Source organism: Eublepharis macularius, chromosome 12 (assembly GCF_028583425.1).
Source record: "Eublepharis macularius isolate TG4126 chromosome 12, MPM_Emac_v1.0, whole genome shotgun sequence".
NCBI lineage: Eukaryota > Metazoa > Chordata > Lepidosauria > Squamata > Eublepharidae > Eublepharis > Eublepharis macularius.
Genome location: NC_072801.1, coordinates 37,786,759 through 37,806,855, shown reverse-complemented (window position 1 = coordinate 37,806,855; position 20,097 = coordinate 37,786,759). Strand labels below are relative to the sequence as shown.

At 45.5% G+C, this 20,097-nt stretch overlaps 1 protein-coding gene across 1 annotated transcript in view; it reads right to left on the bottom strand.

The window, feature by feature from the left end:
* The window catches only part of THRA (thyroid hormone receptor alpha), a 132,472-nt gene that overhangs the window by 52,906 nt on the left and 59,469 nt on the right, over window positions 1-20,097 (bottom strand). Inside the window, exon 2 of the mRNA XM_054993631.1 lies at window positions 1,650-1,908. Within this exon, the coding sequence (XP_054849606.1) occupies window positions 1,650-1,702 (53 nt within the window). The 5' untranslated portion in view covers window positions 1,703-1,908. The remainder of the gene's footprint in view (window positions 1-1,649; window positions 1,909-20,097) is intronic.

The following is a 20,097-nucleotide window of genomic DNA, read 5'->3' as shown; positions in this document are numbered from 1 at the left end:
TGAAGTGGCTTTCAGACCAACCCAGGTCATTGATAGCTCAGGACTGTTACTTCTGACTGGGAGAGGTTCGCCAGGGTATCAGGCAGAACTGGGTCTTTCCCAGCTCCTGCTACCTGGTTCCTTTTACTAGAGATGCCGGAGATCAAAGCTGAGCTTTTCTGCATGCAAAGCATATTCTTTAGCTCTGAGTTCCAGTCTTAAAGTAATTATCATTCTACTATTCTGTAAAACCACATTCACACAACCAAATAGTTTGAAAGGGCTCAAAGGGAAAGGTAATGCAAAGTTTCCCAAATTCCTCTAAAAGCTGAACTATATTTTCCTAACAAACTACCACTGGACATGAACTTTGCTTCCATCCAAAAAGAATGAAAGAATAAGAATTATCCATCTTCACAGGAGCCTACCCTTGTACTCGACATAAAAGCTGTACTCGACATAAAAGTGGGCAATACTCCTCACTGGGAGGAAAAAGAACCAGCGTGGTGACTCTGGCAGAGATACAACAGGAAGTCTCATCTGTGGGTGGGCAATTCTGCTGAACCTCTCCAGTGGTGGTGGTGGTGGTAAGTGCTGACTTACGGTAAGCTGACTTATGGTGACCCCCCTGTTGGGGTTTTCAAGGCAAGAGACTAAGAGATTTTGCCATTGCCTGCCTCTGCATAGCAACCCTGGTCTTTCCAGGCTTGCCTAGATTATCCAGATCAGGGCACTTCTCCACTATGAATTGTTAAAAATAGCTTAATCATAGTTAATGGAGCATGGCAGACACTGTGGACAAACCCAGACTAATGACTCTTGCAGAGATGCAATGGGCATCCTCCTACATGGTTGGTGATTTTGGGCTACTAGAGGCTTTAATTTGTATCTTGTGCCATGCCAGTGGCTTGCTCACATACACTCCTTGGGACCCAATCTCATTCCTCACGTCTTGAGACAAGACATTTTGAGTTCAAGGGTGAGCAACCAGGAACTCTGAGCCCTATCTGCCTTGCCTAATTAAACAAGCTGCTTCTCCTCAAAACAGATTTTTCAGACTGCTGAGAAGAGGCTGAGGAAGAGAAAAAAACTGAGAAGAGGCGCTTGTTTTGGGAGCAGAGGCTGCTCCCTCTATTTCAAGTCAAATCTCTGTGTGTGCTATCAGAAGGGCAAGAAACGTCTTTTTTTAAAAAAAGACTTGCATTCTGCATCCAGTATCGAGTTCTGTGCTTGCCAACGCCAAAATGAGGAACAGACATAACAAAGTCTTGGAAAACAACCTTAAATGCGACTTCTCTACTTACATACTCCCCTGTTACCGGGGTGGATTGAAATGTTAAAGCAGTCCTGAGTCAAGTGGCCCCTGTGGTTGGCCCTAACAGACAAAGCTACACCTCCTGCCATCATGCTCCATCCTGGTTTGAGCCAAATGGGCCCCACTTGGCTCAATTTGTTCTGGGCTGCCAGCGGCCTTCCAGGAACTTCCCTGGTAGGTTAAAGGGCCTATCCAACTTGGCCTGTGACACTCTTGTTCACAACGGTATCACTACAATTCAGGGATCCCTTCAGGTGTCACTTCCAGAACTCATACAACTCTTTGCAACCAGCTGAGGTACACATAAGAGGAATCTAGAATATGCAGAAGCCTGCGACCCGCTTGGCAGCCTTACCGGGTGTCCTCTGGCTCTGACAGGCACTCCACCGTGCTGGGCTTCTGTTCCATTCACCGCAATTCCATCCAGGACCAAGAAGGAGAGACCGAGGTGGGCTCCGCCCCCAGAGGCGACTCTCCGTGGCCGCCACGACAGATGCAGGTTCAGAATTTGGGAGGGAGGGGGGCGTTACCCAGAGCTAGGAGGCAATCCGCATCGCGCCTCCTCAGCGTTGGTGAACATCAAACATTCTGGGGCAAAACACGGAAATGGGATCCTGTAAAGGCAAAAGAGAGAGACTTGTTTCCTTCTTCAATCATTTTTTTTCACCCACCCTCAAGTCTCTGTGATGTTAGAATAAGGAACAGTAATTTTTTAAAAATAAAATCATGTTTAATTGATCTTTGCTACTATCCTCTCCATTATAACTGCAAATCCTGGAGTTGCCACATCCCACTCAATCCCCAAGCTATGTATTTTAAAACCTAAACTGTGTTGGGTGATTTATGCCAATGAATTTCATTTCAGCATCTGATTGCTTATTTTACACAGTTTATTCTGTTCTTCTGAATTTGGCAAGGACAAAGGTATAGGGGGTGGGAAGAGAGGGAGGGAGAGAGGGAGGGAGAGAGATAGAGATTAATTATCTGGGGATTGATAAATCGTGGTCCCAAGTGCAGCCAGTGTGGCAAAGTGGTTAGCACCTTGTATCAGAGTTGGGATACCTGGGTTCACATCTCCCTCTGCTGCTTTGTAGCTTGCAGAGGGTCTAACCACTGAGAGTCACGTGTCAGACCAAGATTCTACCTGCACTAGCATTTTGACACCCCAACAGTTAACTAGATTGAAGTTCAGATGCATGACATGATGCAGTTACCTGTCCCCAACTTCATTTGATATTCAGAGCAACATTGCCTTTGAACATGGAGGTTCTATTTAGCCTTGACAGTTAACAGCCATTGACAACTTTAAACTTTGTTGTTGTTGTTGTTAAGAAGTTAGTGGCTATCACTATAATCTGTGACAAGGGAATGTATTGGTACCCTGTACAGTGTGTACCCTCATTTGCTATACACAGAAGGCTATGTAAAGATGGGACTTTTAAAAGGGAAATTTGGAACTGTTCAGTGGCATGTGACAGTAATTGAGATGCACTGCTACAACACACCTGGGTATTTCCTTGGACATGCATAAATACTTTGTACACTCCATGACATCTACAGTACAATCCTAAACAGAGTTACTCCAGCCTAAACCCATTGATTTCAATGGACTTAAACTGGAGTAACTCTGCTTAGGATTGTTTTGTTAGAAGCCTACACAAAGTATGTGAAATTCCTTGGAACTGAGAGTCTGACAATATTAATGCAGGACTTTTGATTTTGGAGCAGCACCCACCCCCTGCCCCGCATTGCACATGAAAACAAAAACAATAGAATAGCACTGTATCAAGAGATCCATCTCCTCCACAGCCACCAATGGCAGGAGAACCTCTGACCCCAGCTGGGCTCTGCTTCTGCATTGATAAATATATATAGACTCCACAAAGAACACACAACGAATACTAAAAAATGACTCGACTTGGAAGAGAGAGAGAGGATGTGTACGGAAGCCAGCAGACTGGTTCAAAGTGGTCGTAACCAGTTTATATCTCCATCCTTTTTCATTTTTAATGCTCTGCCTCTACATTCAACAGCAAACACAAGGATTTTACATACATTTAAATAAACCTATGCAAAAACGGGGGAGGGGGCTGACACACTGATCCCACACACTCCTCTCGAAAAGGGAACATTAACCCAAGAGGATGGGATTTAGACTGCTGCTTCCTTGCTCTTCCCATCTTGAACTAAGGAGTTTGCCCACTCAACACTCTTGGGCTCCAAATCCCACTGCACACAGGTTTTGCCCAGAAACTTGTTTTCAGTGCAATACTTCCCACCTCAGAACACAGAAAGAGCAGGTGGCCTCTGGGCAAATCCAGACATCTCTTAAGTAATATTTCTTCTTGCAACCAGCTGGAGCGTTCTCCCCTCTGGGGCCTGGTCTCAACTTCCACTCATACGACATGCAGAGCAGTTGGACCTCTCATTTGAGAAATTCCCCACCAGTGACTTATGCCCTTAAGGAGAACAAAAAAATTTCATGCAAGGAGGTTGTGCTGGAAAACAAGGAGCATTAGGAAGGGAGAGAGCAGGCACCAAAACAAAAGAGACAAGATTCTTTCAACCACCGGACTAGAGGTGAAGGAGGACAATGATTCCTGCCTCAGTTTCCCCAGATCACTTTGGTGTGGGCTGCCATTTCTTGGAGATTCCTCCTTTTTACTCTAGGCAGGGGTTAAGCAAAGGTTAGATTGCTTTGGTCCCCCCCCCTCTTCTCCCCCTGCAGCTCACACTTTCCCTGCACAAATCCTGCCCCCCACATAGTCTGTTAGGAAACCTGCAGCTCTCTGGCACGTTGCCCAACCTGTGTAACATCATCAAAGGAAAAGTGGAAAGAGAAAGGTCCTGCCAGCTTCCCCAGAGGGAAAAAGAATTGTGGGGAGGGAGAGAAAGAGAGACAGGGAGACCCAGCTGTGTCCTCAAATGACCTTCCCGATGGGGATTAGACCCTCTGGGAAGGGTTAGATCAGGACAAGGAGTAGAACCACCCTTGGAGGAGTGGAGAGCACCAGAGGGGGACCAACTAAGTTGCAGACTGGGGTCATTGTGTGCAGTGGGAGGCTGGCCTTTCCCCAGCATGATGCAAATAACTAGGGAGGTTGGGGGCTTGGCAAGGGGAAAATGGCCCTCTGGCCTTGTCACAGAGACACTATGGGGTGCAGGAGAACTCTTGCATAAGGTTCATCATTGTTGCTATAATTCCTTCACAAAGCACACTCAAGCAACAGAAATTGCATGAGCATCTATCTTTTGAATGACTGGGAGCCTACATAACAAAATTCAGCACTGATCCTCTGAACCATTTGCAGGGGCTGCTGGGATGTCGCTTGCTTTATTAATAATAAATAGCCATTTGTAAGACCACCTAATTTTAAACACTTTGGTTAGCCTTCAATTTTTTTAAAAATCCTCCTTTCTATAATCTGAGCGAGATCCCCAAGAGCAGGGAGCTGGTTTAACTGTTGTCATCATCAATTAGACAGTGCATCCAACCATTAAAGAAAATTCACAAAACCCTACAGAGTAATGCTTACAACCACCTTGTGATGTAGCATCTGCTTCTCCCTTTTCTGCAGGTAGCTTAAAGACTGGGCCAAAGAGCCCTTAGTTTATAGCCGGTGGCTTATAGCCAGTGGCCCATGGAATCAGCACGGCTTACCAAAGCCAGATGTTTGGAGAAAGGGCTTGGTAAGTTGCATACTTTAGTTTAAATTGGCATTGTTTGTGTATGGTTAGAATGTTGGACTAGGAACTGGAACACCCAGGATCAGGGCTTTTTTTCAGGGGGAACGCGGGGGAATGGAGTTCCGGAACCTCTTGAAAATGGTCACATGGCTGGTGGCCCTGCCCCCTGATCTCCAGCCAGAGGGGAGTTGAGATTGCCCTCCGTGCCGCAGCGGCGCGGAAGGCAATCTCAACTCCCCTCTGGCTGGAGATCAGGGGGCAGGGCCACCAGCCATGTGACCATTTTCTCCGAGGGCAACCCACTGAGTTCCACCACCTCTTTCCCCAGAAAAAAAGTCCTGCACAGGTTTGAATCCTCATTCTGCCACAGAAGCAAGCTCAGTGACTATTCTCAGCGTACCCTACCTCACAAGATTGTTGTTAGTATAAAATGGAGGTGCGAGAAATGATTTAAGCTGCTTGAAGTCCCAATTGGAGAAAAAGGTAGGATACAAATGAAGTAAATAAATGACGCTTGGAGGCCACAGTACAAAATAAAGGGATTATGTCTCTATAGATATGGGTACCCCTTAATAAACAAAAGACTGCTATTAGAGATACTATTGCAACCCCCCTCCAACACCCCCCCCCCCGACATTGGCTGTCATGGACAAGGCTCCTGCAGAAGGCTGCAATGTGTCTCTGTATCTAGGGAGCACATGGGCTCATAGCATCCCTTCCAAGGGTCCCTTGCAACCCATGTAGGAGCATTCCCTTGATTCATACAATAATGTGGTATTTTACTAGTTGTACTATAAACCTTTGGGAGGGAAGGCCGCACTGGTATAGCCCAATCTCATCATATCTAAGCAAAGTCAATATTTGGATGGAAGACTACCAAGGAAGACTCAGCAGAGGAAAGCAATGGTAAACCACCTCAGCTTCTCACGTGCCCTTTGTGGGAGACGTCGTAAGTCATTTGCAACATGACGGCACATATAGTACATATGTATTATAAACCTTTAATACAGACGAATGCACAACTGAATCAGACAAATTTTAAGTTACAATGGTCAATAATTAAATTGACCAGTTTGGAAACAACAGATCTTTAAAAGATTGGGGAAACAAGTCCAGCAATGTGTTCTGAAAGCCCTGTAAAGATGAACTTGAGTGGGGGTGAGCAGGACTTCATTTAGGATTGCAAGCTCTGGGTTGGGAAATTCCTAGAGATTTGGGGGTGGAGCAGGGGGTGGCAGGGTTTGTGAAGGGGTGGGGCCTCAATGGGATATAACGCCATAGAGCCCACCCTCCGAAGCAGCCATTTTCTCTAGCGGAACTGATCTCTGTAGTCTGGAGATCAGCTATAATTCCAGGATAATTCCAGCTTCCCCAGCCTCGGAGGTCATCAACCTAAACTTCATTGCACTAAAACTTCTACGTATACTCTTTGCTACCCCTCCAGAAAGTCATGGCAATCTATGAAGCTCCTCCGCGCTCGATTGTGAGAGGGTTGCAAGACTGCCACCTCTGGAGAAGAACAGTGTCAATATTTTAATTTTTTCTACAGAGGGCAGAAGTCACAAATGCTATGCTCCAAAGCTCTACCGTGCACTGCCCTCTCTTTGGGAGTGGTTCCACTTACGGATACATGATACCAATTACAACCATTTCCTATCTTTTGATGCACCATTTAAATCCAAGTTCTCCCTCCCCTAGAGGAAAAGAATCATTTGAAAACAAATATAACATTGTTGTTTTAAAAAAAAGATTAAAAGCTTACAACCAAACTGACCCAACATTTGCATGCAAGAAGAGCCCTCATTGGCTAAAGATGTGCTACTGCTAGGCAGCCAGAAGGGGCTTGAATCTGCTGCCTCAACCCCACCCCAATCCCCACCAACACTCTGAGTGAACTTAAATTTGATGTTAACGCCACAAGCCCCCACCTAGGAATATATTACTAAGGGCCCTGCCAGGGGCAGCTGATATATCAGAATAGTTTACTGGCCCAGCTCCAGTGTGATTAATCCACATGCCAGGCTGGGGGTAAAGGAGACAATACAGCTGATAGAAAGACAGACTCCTACTGCCCCCCCCCCCCGCCCAGTGCCTTGTAATCTCAGAACCTACAAAGGCACGAGCTGCCAAAGTCAGGGTTCTTTTTTTTTTAACAGGATTTAACTTGCTCTAAAGCAGAGAACCACCAAACAGATGCTATTGCTTCTTTTCTTTAAAGGATACAAGTAGGGTTGCCAGCTCCAACGTAGGAAATTCCTGGAGATCTGTGTGTGGGGGGTGAAACCTGGAGAAAGTGGAGTTTGAGGAACGAAAGGACCTTGGCGTGGCATAATTCCACAGAGTCCACCCCCCAAAGTAGCTATTTTCTCCAGGTGAACTGATCTCTGTTGCTTGGAGACCAATTGTAATTCCGGGAGCTCTCCAGCCACTACCTGGAGGCTGGCAACCCTAGATGCAAGTCTCTAGTCCTCATTGTGTAAGAGTTTTTGAAGAAACTGGCAGGCATAATCTGTAAAGGGTCCAGGATTAAACTAAACTAAAATGTTTAAGCTTGGTTCTGCAACCATCAGGCAGAAAGTGGGTGGTGAGGGGTCCAATTTAGTGAGCAAAATGGGCTCAAAAGCATGCGGAACTCTCGCTGAACTCTCCCCTGCTTACCCTGAAGCCCCTTTCCCCTTCCAGTGCTTTCTCTCTCAGCCAAGAACACTCGTAGCACCAATTTGCAGTAAAATGACTGGGGAGGAAATGGGGTGGGTGGGTGAGCTTATCCACCTGTTCCTTCTGCTCCTCGTATGAAACCCTTCCTCATCTTGCTTCCTTCATGATTGCCCCAGATTGAGATTTATTAAACATGCAAGCCTGGCATTCTCCTTTGCGGTCCGGGTGCCAGAAACCAAAAGGGGTATTTGACAATGCTGTCTGCACTTTAGTTATACAAGAGTCAGTTTATTTACTCCACATTGCTCCATTACCCTCCCATTTAGGAGAGGAGGACAGGCTGCAATTCTGCACTGAAGGCTCTCCCTGCCAAATACAAACACAGTACACTTGTGATGCATTTTCTTCCCGTGCAATTTTTTAAACATTTCTAAGCCTTGTGGTGGCACGTAAGGTGAAGCAGCTGCTGCCACTGGCTTTGTAACTCTTCTCTCAACACTCCCCCTCCAATCAAAAAGCTGGTTACGCCCCTAAGACCAATTTCTACTTCACGTGGCGCACGAGTTTGTTGCTTTGTCATCATTATGTCCCCGGTGAATACCACAATGTTTGAGGAAGAAACACATTGTAACACATACAGTAGACCTGTGGCAGGGACAAGGAATGAACACAGCTCGTCTCCCTCAGTGCACGTCCGCTGCTTGTTGACATGGCCTTCTCTTTCAAAAGTTACCACGTTCACCTTGAAAAACACAGCAGGACAGCCAGTGGGTAAAGTGATCATCTCCCCTTCAAATAAGGACTTCTTTGCCAAACTTCCTCTTCCAAAGTTAAGGTCGCAACCCCATTAACAATAATGGGTGGGCAATATCCTACCAGTCCATGCACAGAAGACAAGAGTTTTCCCTGAAAGCCTCTCCATTTCTGCAACCTTTTCCAACCCCCAGAAAGATAATTCCCACAGTTGCAGGACTTATGCAGGGGAACAGCCATTTTGGAGTGAGGTGGGACAAGGAAGAGACATCCTTCTTTCTTAAGGCTGCCAGCTCCAGGTTGGAAAACTCCTGGAGATTTGGGGGTTGAGTCTAGGGAGGGCAGGGTTTGAGGAGGGAAGGGACCTGAGCAGGATATAATGCGATAGAGCCCACCCTCCAAAGTTGCTATTTTCTCCAGGAGAACTGACACCTGCTGTCTGGAGATCAGTTAAAATTCCAGAAGATCACCAGGCTCCACCTGGTGGTTGGCAACCCTTCCTTCCTCTTAAAGCACAGTTCTGCTGAGAAAACGGATTGGTTTGGTCCCTTGTCCAGACCACTCGGCTGTTCCTCTGCACAGATCTCATGACTCCAGGAATGATCTTTCAAGGGGTTAGAAAGGGGTGCTGGAATGAAGGGGAAACGTTCACACGCAGATGGCTGAATGAATGCTAAGAACCACCTTTCTTATGGCACGTTTTTGGTATGTTTAAAATGTTTTAATATGTATGGTCAGAGGTAATCCATGGCCTATGCAAGCAACCGAATGAGGCGGCAAAGCACTGAGGTGGTAGAATGGATTGCACCACTTTATACTGCAGGAGAGGGCTCACAGTTTTTTCAAAGTTCGCTCCCCACAAGAGGAAAAATGAGAACAGCATGCAAACAGCAAGGCTAGAACCTCTCTCTAAAATACTCTTTTTAAAAAATTGCAGGAAGTTGTTACTTGGAGAAGCATTTAAAATGCGACACACACACACACACACACACACACACACAGCAACATGAAGTGGTACAGCCCATTCTACCACCCATGCATGCCACTCCATCACCTCAACCAGCTTCATGTGCAGACTGAGCAAGGGACAGCCAAACCTTTTCAGCAAGAGTGCCTCAAGTCACCTGCATTGCTTCAGTGTACTGGACAATCCAATGTACGACCCAGAAAACAAGCCTCCAATCACGGCTGCAGTGTGCCAATCACTGCATGGGCACCAAACAGATCAAGTGTTTGCAGACTAGATTACTCAAGCAAGCAAGTCAATCCCCACACGGCAGAGGAAGCCTCAAAAACTAACTTGTCCCGCTGATTCTCTGAAACATACACACACACACAGTCTGTCCGGTCAGGGTTAACGCAGGCTCCCCAAGGCATCTCACCGGCCTGCAAAGAAAGTCCAGGTTTGGGGGCTCCTCTGGTGAAAAGTCAGCTCTTTTCTGCACAATACAACCTGTTAGCTAACAAGTTCTTGGAATCTCACTGAGAGCAAACAAGCCTTCTGGGGAAGAGTGCACTCAACTCATGCCAAACAGGGGCCAGACAGACATTTTACCAAAGCTATGGAGGGACTGACAAGGCAGGCATTTACAAGACAGGCACAGGACCCACCTGGGGACATAGGATTCCAGTTACACTCCAGTGGTGGGAGGAAGGTGGCATGGTGCCCGCCTAATTTCCTCTGAACTGAGTCACAAGGGTTACCCAGAGGAAGCCGGACTGCTTCATCATAATTTCCTTAGTGGGTAACACAACCCATGCAACTACCAGTGCTTTCCTCTCTCCGCAGCTACCACCCCCCATTCAAGCCCAATGAGAAGAGATTATTGCAGCTGAACACTGCTTTATCCCTCTGCAGCAGAAAAAAGGAACTTTAGTTTCCCTGCCGACTACTCTCACCCTGTGGGCAGAGCCTGGAAAGTGACTGCATTGAGTGCTTAAAACTGAACAAAAGCCTTGCCGGGACTAGATCCTGAAGCTCAGCACTAAGAACATGTAGTGGAATCATAAGAGAATTCCTCTGAGCATGTGCAAAATGCATGGCCCTCACCACTAAGTATTCTAAAAGTCAGAGAATGCTGCAATCAGAAAGCCCTCTGCTCTCTGTCCCCTCCATCAAACTTTACATTGTTAGCTTCTTGGGGAGCAAAGACCTACTTTGTTTATGTCTGCCAGTTTGGGGGAGGAGGATCTTGGCCCAGAGCTGGAGCCTCAGGTGTCTTCTCTGACACACAGTGCCTTTTATCAGATTCAGCGGATACATCAGTTACCTCCTTTCCTTGAAAAGTGCAATCTGACTCCAGTGATCCATCTTCTGATTACATCTATGTTAGATCAAGATATTTAGACGTGTTATTCTGTCTGAGGCAGTGGAAAAGAGCAAGAGTCCAGTAGCACCTATAAGACTAACAAAATTTGGGGTAGAGGATGGGCTTTCGTGAGCCACAGCTCACTTATTCACTTCCATGTTAGATTACTTTAATGCCTTCATTGTGGGACTGCCTTTGAAAACTGCTTGGAAATTTCAGCTGGTTGAAAATGCGGCAGCCAGGCGACATTGGGAGCAGGATACAGAGATTGTATCACCCCCTTGAGGCAAGATCTGCACTGGCTGCCCATCTGTTTTCAGGTACACTTCAAAGTGCTGGTTTTTACCTTTCAGGCCTTAAGTGGATTTAAGCCAGGATACATGAAGGACCATCTCCTTCCCTTCTGTTCAGTCCACCAGTTGATACTCCTCACAAGCCTATATCTGTGCCCCCTCCCCCCACAAGAAACAGGACTTTTTCGGTGGTGGCACCTTGTCTAAGGAATGCCCTTCTCCTGAGGACCATCCGGTGCCTACACTACTTTCTTTTAAGCAGCAGGACAAAATGTTTCTTTTCACTCATGCTATTAATGAAGGGGGTTGATTTTCTAACAGTACTTTCTGCAGTCTGCTTTTAGCACGAGAACTGTTTTATGAGACTTGTTTTAAGCCACTGAATGTTTTACGTTGTTTTCATACTCTGGTTGGGGTTTTAATGCTGGGTTTAATTAATGATTTGTATGTTTTATTTTGTAAACCACCTCAAGCAGGTTCCCTGGAGAGGCAGCAAAGGCATTTTCTAAATAAATAAATAACATCCAATGATGATCATTGTCACTTTGTCTGTGTGGCTTGTACCAGTTAAGCAGAAAACAAGGTCCCCTACAGACAGGATGTGGGGTCTTTACGTGCACCCAGAAACACAGAAAAACGCAACTTTGTAAATTAAACAATGTTAGAAGAAATCCTAGTCTGCAGAGGATTGAACATGCCTCAACCAGGTTCAAAAAGCTGAGAACAGTTAAGGTACAGTTAAAAGAAAAAGATACTTTAGGAAAGTTAGCCTATTCTGAACCCTGAAAGTTCAGAATTCCTGGAAGGAGAATTTGGTGTGTGGGGGTCAGATTTTCACATTGTTTTCCCCTCCCTCCCACAATTTTTCAGAGGTACTCAGCTTGCAATAATGACTGTATTTGTGGTTTCACAGCAGGCTTGGACCCCAGCACTACTCTTTTCAGACATTCAACACTAGTTACATGTGATATTCATCAGGTATCACTGCAGGATTTAAAATTCCAGAACCCATTCCCCACTTATAAGCAGATGAAGTGGCCTTATACTGAGAGTACCTCTACACAATACTTCTGACAGATGTTCTTCACGTGTTGGGAGACGCAATGTTAGCTGGGAAGTGTAGTTTTAAATGACAGAGCCAGTGGAGATCGCTCTGGAGGGGATTGGTTCTCTCACAGCGCTTTGCCGCCTCTGGTGTCTCCCCTTCAGGAGGCTTTGCCCTGTCAAGGCTCAGTTAATTCAAAGTTTTAAGCAGTGAGGACAACAAGGTAAAAAGCTCCAGAAGGGGAGACAGTCTGACACGCCAGAGAGGGCGGAGGGCTGTGAGAGAATCTGCCCCCTCCAGAGCGATCTCCGCTGGCTCTGTCTTTCAAAATTACGCTTCCTGGCTAACACTAGTCTCCCAACATCTGACACGCACACCGGCTTCTTGTGTAGAGAGACTCTTGTTCTGATCACTGGTCTATCAAGATCTATACTGCCTACTCTGACTGACAGTGAAGGTCCAAAAGAAACCATACACATCACCTTTTCGGTGGAGACACTAGGGATCAAAATCTAGGATCTTCTACATGGACAATGAAAAATAATAATAATAATGTTTGATTTATATACCACCCTTCAGGACAACTTAATGCCACAGACTCAGAGTAGTTTACAAAGTGTGTTATTATTATCCTCACAATAATCACCCTGTGAGGTAGGTGGGGCTGAGAGAGCTCTGGGAGAGCTGTGGCTGACCCAAGGTCACCTAGCTGGCTTCAAGTGGAGGAGTGGGGAATCAAACCCGGTTCTCCAGATTAGAGTCCTACTGCTCTTAACCATTACACCAATCAAAATGTTCCACCATTGAGCCATGACTTCTCCATAAATAAAGCTGCCATACTGAGTCAGACCCTTGGCCCATCAAGATCAGTCATATCTATTCTGACTGGCAGCAGCTCTCTAGGGTTTCAGGTCATGACCTAACATGTCACCCACAACCTGATGCTTTTAACTGGGGACATGAGGGAACCAGCTTTACAAATACAAATACCATAGTATTAGACAGTGGAGCATCTGTATCAGTCTTTCACTCTAACGAGTTCTTCAAAGAATTAAAGGACTTAGAACAGTCCATCAAGTTAAAACTGGCTGACTCACATGAAATCCTTGCCATCAGATGTCGAACTATCAGCATTCCTCTTCCACAAGACATTTCCAAAGAACAGCTAGAAATACAACACATTTTGTATGCTGCTGAATTCTAAAGCAATGTGCTTTCTATAAAGCAAATCTGCGAACAACATAACCTGGAGGGACACTTTTATAAAGAGAAAATTGTACTTGCAAAGAATGGAAAGGTGTATCTCTCAGGCAGTACCGAAAGTGGACTTTATATACTGGACAAAATATCAAAGACTGTCCAAAATAATTTTACGTGGACAAATATCAAGAAGAATCAGGCACAGAGGAAGATGATGAAGAGACTTTACTGATATGTTGCAGCAAGAGTCCTCAGATTGTAAAAATAGAGAATATCAAGTAAATTTCACTACAACCTGCGACCATAAAGAATGTACCACCCTGTGGCACCTAAGATTTTGTCACAGGAACTTAGAAACTATAAAGGAAATGCATAAGAAGGGGCTTGTCAGAAATGTGCGTGTTAATGATTGCAAAATTAACCAAAGCTGTGTTTCTTGTTTAGAATGCAAGGCAGTGCAGCAGCCTTTCCCAAAGGGAAGCCAGAAGAAGACAAATGCCCCAATCCAGCTGGTTCACACAGACTTATGTGGACCACTCCCAACCACAGTGGGAGGAAACAGATATATTCTGAGTTTTATAGATGATTTTAGCAGGTATAATGTTTGCTCTCTCTTAAAGGAAAAGTCTCAAGTGTTTTGCAGGCTCAAACAATACATAGTGATGGTGTCCAACAGATCTGGAAGAAAGCAAGAGGTCCTATGCTCAAACAGTGGAAATGAATACATGTCCAATGAGCTCCAACAGTTCCTGAGAGACCAAGGAATCATTCACCAAAGGACCGTCCCCAGATGGCCAGAACAAAATGGCATATCTGAAAGGAAGAATCACTATCTACTGGATGTGGTGAGATGCATGATTAGAAGTTCACACCTACCACACACCTTTTGGAGCAAGGCTGCCCTTACAGCTAATTACACACAAAATAGGCTACCCACTAAGGTCACAGTTGTTACACCGTACCAACTTTGGTTTGGCTACAAACCATCAGTTGAGCACTTAAGAATCTTTGGATGCAGAGCTTATGCACATGTTCCAAAAGAAAATAGGCACAAACTAGATGATAGAGCAGTGGCTGGCATATTCATAGATTACGTTGCCAGCTGCAAGGGTTACAAAATCCTGAATCTTCAGACCGAGTAAGTGATAGTAAGCAGATCAGTTCATTTCGAAGAGAACACAACCTCTCGGTTCAGAGGGGGTAACTCCAGAAGAAGCCAAGATGCAGCTCCAGTATCCTGCCATTCCCAGCATCCAAGCCAGAAGAGAAGAGAGGGAAGCAGGCAATCCAAATGTAATCCCGACAGATGAAGCTGCCCAACAAGCACTGCCTGAACCAGAGGGGGAAAATGAAGATGTTCCACCAAATGTACAAACAGTACAGAGTGGAGGGAACCCGAAAAAGCCACACAGCAGATGCTGAGATGGTTAGAACGCTCCAACAAAGGTATCCTGGCTCCAAAATTAAACCTGATGATTAGGGCTGAGGAAGAACTGGAGCCCAGATCCTGGACAGACATCTCAAGCCTGCCACCTGCTCAAGCACAGGAATTGAACCAGGGAATGTCTACATGTAAAGCAGATGCTCTATCAATGAGCCATACCCCTTCCCCAATGCTTGATACATGTAGAGTTATAAATACAGGGCTTTTTTTCAGCGGGAAAGCGGTGGAATGGAGTTCCGGTACCTCTTGAAAATGGTCATGCTGCGGCGCAGAGGGCAATCTAAACTCCCCTCTGTCTGGAGATCAGGGGGTAGGGCCATCGGCCATGTGACCATTTTCACCAAGGGTGATTTAAACTTTAAAAAACTCTCCCCTTGTTCCAGCTGACCCAAAGTGACATCATTGCGCGGTCCTGAGTTCCACCAGTGAGTTCCACCACCTCTTTTACCAGAAAAAAAGCCCTGTATAAACATAAATAAAGTATAAAGTGCCTTTGTTTCAAGAAATCATTTATATGACAATCATTTGGAGGCTGTAAAGTTTCCTTGCCAGGTTACAAGGGATGTTTTTAAAAGAACAGTAAAAGACTGTGAAAAGAACATGAAGGGTTGCTAACTTCCACTAGGTCTTCTTCAGTACCAAGACACCTACTAAGGAGGCGTGGATCCAAACTCCAGGTAATGCAGTTTATGAATTTGTGACTCTTCCTTCACTCAGCAGTACTCTTCTGTAATGTCTGTGTATGACTGATCCAAATTACAATGACATAACGAAGAGAGTTTGAAGCTGCAGTGATGGCAAAAAGCCTTTTTAAAAAGCGAGATTGCAGCATGGTTTTTGCCAACCTTTACCTTTGCAAGATCAGCCTATTGTGCCCATTTTGCTGATGGAAGAAGGGAGGCTGAAAGACATCAGAGAGACTGGGGATGCCATGAAGACTTGGGACAAAGAGGCAGGAGGGTCCTACGAAAGCTCTTCAGAACTTATTGTCGCCCTCCTCAGCCCTCTCCTGCTTGCACAGGCTTTAGTCCGGTGAATTCCTTGCAAAAAGCCCCTCCCCTGCAACGTGGTGCCAGCCGTTCCAACGTTCAATAACTGGTAAGCACGATTCTTGGCACCCCAGACAAAGAGATGGTGGCTCTTGAGGGACACCTTTGTGTAGCCAAAGTACCCTGGGGAGGAAGGGCTGGGAGAAGACTGATTTCCCACCACACCAGGGAGCTCCCTGCCCATGCCTTTTGCCTGTGCCTTTGCCAATGATGAGAGAGACAGAATGTAGGTCACATTTTTCTTGGCTGCGGGGGAAAAAATTCCTTTGATGGATTTATAAACTAGCAAGTAGAGCACAGAACTGCTCAGAAAGGGGAGGGGGTCATAAAATGGGGAGGGGTGCAGAGCAAATTAAAGCTTTGGCTGTTTATCAGGAAGAGGGGGTGGGGAAATCCCTAAATTCTCCTTATAAGTGACTGCCCGCCACCCATATCTACGCAGGCTTTAATAGGGATTTTATCTGTGTGTGTATGTGTGTCTCTTGGGGTGGCATTAAAGCTGTGCAAACTGGGGCCTTATAACAGGGAAAATCTGGACACTGGAGAGCCAGTTTGGTGTAGTGGTTAAGAGCATGGGACTCTAATCTGGAGAGCCGGATTTGATTCCCCACTCCTCCACAAAGCCAGCTGGGTGACCTTGGGCGAGTCACAGTTCTCTTGAGCTCTCTTAGCCCCACCCCACCTCACAGGGTGATTGTTGTGGGGTAATAATAACACTTTGTAAACCGCTCTGAGTGGGCATTAAGTTGTCCTGAAGGGCGGTATATAAATCGAATGTTATTATTATTATTACTATAAAGAGGTTATTTCTTAACACGTGTTTGGAAATCCAAATCCATAATTTGGAAGTGAAATGCAGGGGGAGGGGTGTTTAGGAAAAACTTTATGCGAATTTCAGAAGCGAAGTCCGGACAAAGAGGATCTCCAAAGCTGGGGTCTCCAACACTGCGCCCACTGATGCCATGGCATTCACAAACACCTTTTCCGGTGCATGCCAAGAGTTTTCAGAAAGTGGGCTGGCCCAGCAGGGCTTCTGAAGGGTCACTGAAGTTCTGATTGGCTGTGCAGTTTTTTAAAAATTTGTTTTGGCATCAGCTGCCACCACAGCACAAGGTACTTCACTGCGTGGCTAAAGGTAAATTGTGCGTATGTAAGAAAATATTTTTAAACAATGTTAATTTTAAAAGGCATCCTCTTAAACAGAACTTCTGCATGAAATGTTGAAGAGTTATTATGTCTCTGCAAATTCACATTTATATACCCTATTATCATTTATTGAAATGCCCTTGATATTGACTATACTAATCTCACACTATGTAATCCGCCTTGACTCTCAGTGAGAAAGGTGGACTATAAATAAATAACATTTAAAAAATATATTAACGTTATCCATGATTTCACTCCCTGATATTTTGAGGATGGCTCTGCCTCCTGTGGCAGCCGTTTTGGGGTTGCACCTGGTACCCATAGAATCAAAAAGGTTAGAGACCCCTGTTTTAAGGTGTATGTAAGCCTAGACTAAAATAAAGGCAGGATTTGGTTTCATCTTCTCTCCCACCAATCAAGTTTCCAAGTTTTGAAGGCCAGCTCAACCTTGCTTCAGAGTTTGGCCCTAATCCCATCTTCATCTCTCTCTCTATATTAGTAGATCTATTCCAGGTGGGTGAAATGCCAAGTGCAATTTTTACATTTTTAAACAAAGTTTCATTTATGCTACACTCAATTCCCTGATCACAGAAGTAGGGATACAGATTCTAGTCACGCAGTTACTCCTTGGATGTGACGAATGTCCTACACATAAAGCATCCCAGTCGGGGGGGAAAGCAGACAACTTCATAACAGAAAATGGCATTTGCAGAGTACCTCCTTCAAGAGCTCTCTCAGCATTCTTTTCGATCGTTCTGTAAGGAAGGTTATTATTATTGGTCCCAAGCTTGCCTGGGGTCATGTAGTGAGTCCATTTAAACAGGAGGCCAGTGGCACCTTAAAGACTCAGAAAAACTATTCTAGCATAAGCTTCTGTGAGTCAGGGCTCATTTCAGCAGATGCATGAAGTGCTACGGACGTACACTCCGACATGTCTGATGACGTGACCTTCAACTCATGAAAGCTTGTGTTGAAACAACTTTTATCAGTCTTTAAAGTAAAAACTGGACTCCTGTTTAATTTTGCAGCAACTGACTAACACAGCTAGTCCTCTAGGATGACTATCAAGCTCATGGATGGGCAAGATTCAACGCTCTCAGCCACGACACTAAACTCACTCTCACATGCAGTTGCTATATTCAATGACTGTACACTCATCATGCATGTTGACTCTGCTGCTTATGCATGCAACAGTCAACTGCATAGCCTATGGAGAGTTCTCATTGTGTGGCAATGACAAGGACACAGATGCCAAATGTCATAACTCATGCATGGCCTGGACACTTCTTCCTGTGAAGAAGGGCAGCTTTCCATGTTATGAGTCGCACTTTCATCCATCTACCTCCATAAGCAGCTTGGGACAACAGCTAGGGTTGTCTAAGTGGCCTGCTAAGAAACCCACTGGGATACCTGCCATGCTTTCAGCCATGCTCCTGCCCTTTGCTAAAGCCCCATGTTCTTGACTGGCCAGGTTCTTGGGCTGGGGGTAACACTTCAGGCATTCTGTGTGTGATCCCTAGAGTCATTTTCACAACACCCCTTTGCAGTAGTACATTGCAGGAGATCAGGAAATGGTCTGATTGATCAGGAAATGGCCTAGAACCTTTCTATGGGTTCTAGGAATGTAGTTTGAAAACAGCTGCATTTGAAGAACAGAGGCAAAAAGCACATGATGCACTTGAGACCCTTCCGCTCATCATGCTTGGGGGGCATCCAAATGTGTGCACCCAGAACGCATGCTACCTACAATGCTCTTGATACATCCCAGTGTATGTTGTCTGAATAGGGAGATGCTTACTGGAACAAATGTAGTATTCTGTTTGTAAGTGCCAAAGCCAGAAAATGTGCACGTTTCCCTATACAGACAAAATGGAAGGTCTGCATTTCAGGAGCATTGAAGATAATGCACACTCTGGTGTGATTGGATCCCCCAGAAACATGTTCCAAACATGAAACATGCAGGTCAGGTTTGGCCTTAGGATGCATTATATAAGGCAACCTGAAGGAGTTATACACTTGGGTTCTATCTTGCTTGTCATTGTCTGCTCTGGATGACAACAGTTTTTCTCGGATCTCAACATCTTCCCAGCACTTGCTACTCAATGTGCAGTATCTGGAGATACCAAACATTAAACCTTCTGAATGAGAAACACAGAGCGCCAGTCCTTTCCTCGTGTCTCAGCTCAGCCACCTGAGATCCTTTAACAGGAGATGCTGAAGGCTTAGTCTGGGACCATTTAAAGAAAATACATGCTTTCTCACTTCCAGGCCAAAACTGTAAGTAAGGACTGTGTACTTTGCATGCAGTGAAACTTCATGCATATAATTTGTCTGATGAAGAATTTTGCAGAGTGACAACTTTTTGGATCTTTTGCTTTAAAGCAAGTTCCTGCCCCTTAAAAGCTGATGTGTGTATGTGTGTGTGTGGGGGGGGGGGGGTGGCGGTGTTTGAACAATGTGGGTAATTCCTGGCAGAAGTTCAGGAGCCAGAGGCTGGTTGAAACTGGGCTTCTGCTATTCGCATGATGAAATGTGTGCTCTATGTGACTGTCCTCCCTTCTCTAGCAGAGGAATTCTGAACAGTACCCCCCTGCCCAAAAGCAAGCAAATACAGTGCATCCATTTCACTTGCACAAACTTATTTATGTCAGAGAATTCAGTTTCCTGCAATGCAGGAATTTAGTATGGAACTGAACAGAGTTAAGCAGGTAGACCTGGGGAGCAAGAGATGCTGGAATCGATAGAAAGAATCAACAAGGAGGACAAGAATTTCTGAGGAAGAACTCAGAGGATTTCATGGGCAGGGTGTGTGGAGAAGAATCCATCCAACTCTCCAGGACAATACCAGATAAGGGGCAAGATCCTTCAGCTTGGCTGCCTGTGAGGTCCAAGGAAAACAAGCAACTCAGTCAAGGCTCAGCCACACTCCATGCAATCAAGGACAGAGCTGAGTGCCAAAGGGCAATGCCTACTACCAGCTGGACCAAACATGGCCCAGGCTGGCCATTCTGCCTAGGCTGGAAGAGCAACCGAGCATGAGAATCAGGAAGATGGAGTCAGAGCTTTGGCTCTTCTAGGTCCATGGATCTCTGCCACACTTTGGAATAATCTAGTGTAAAGCAATGGAAGCCCCACACTGTGTCAGTGCACATGGGGGAGGGGGGTAGAGGACGATGGATGTTTGATGTAGTGGAATGTAATGGGAAGTGATGGAACAGC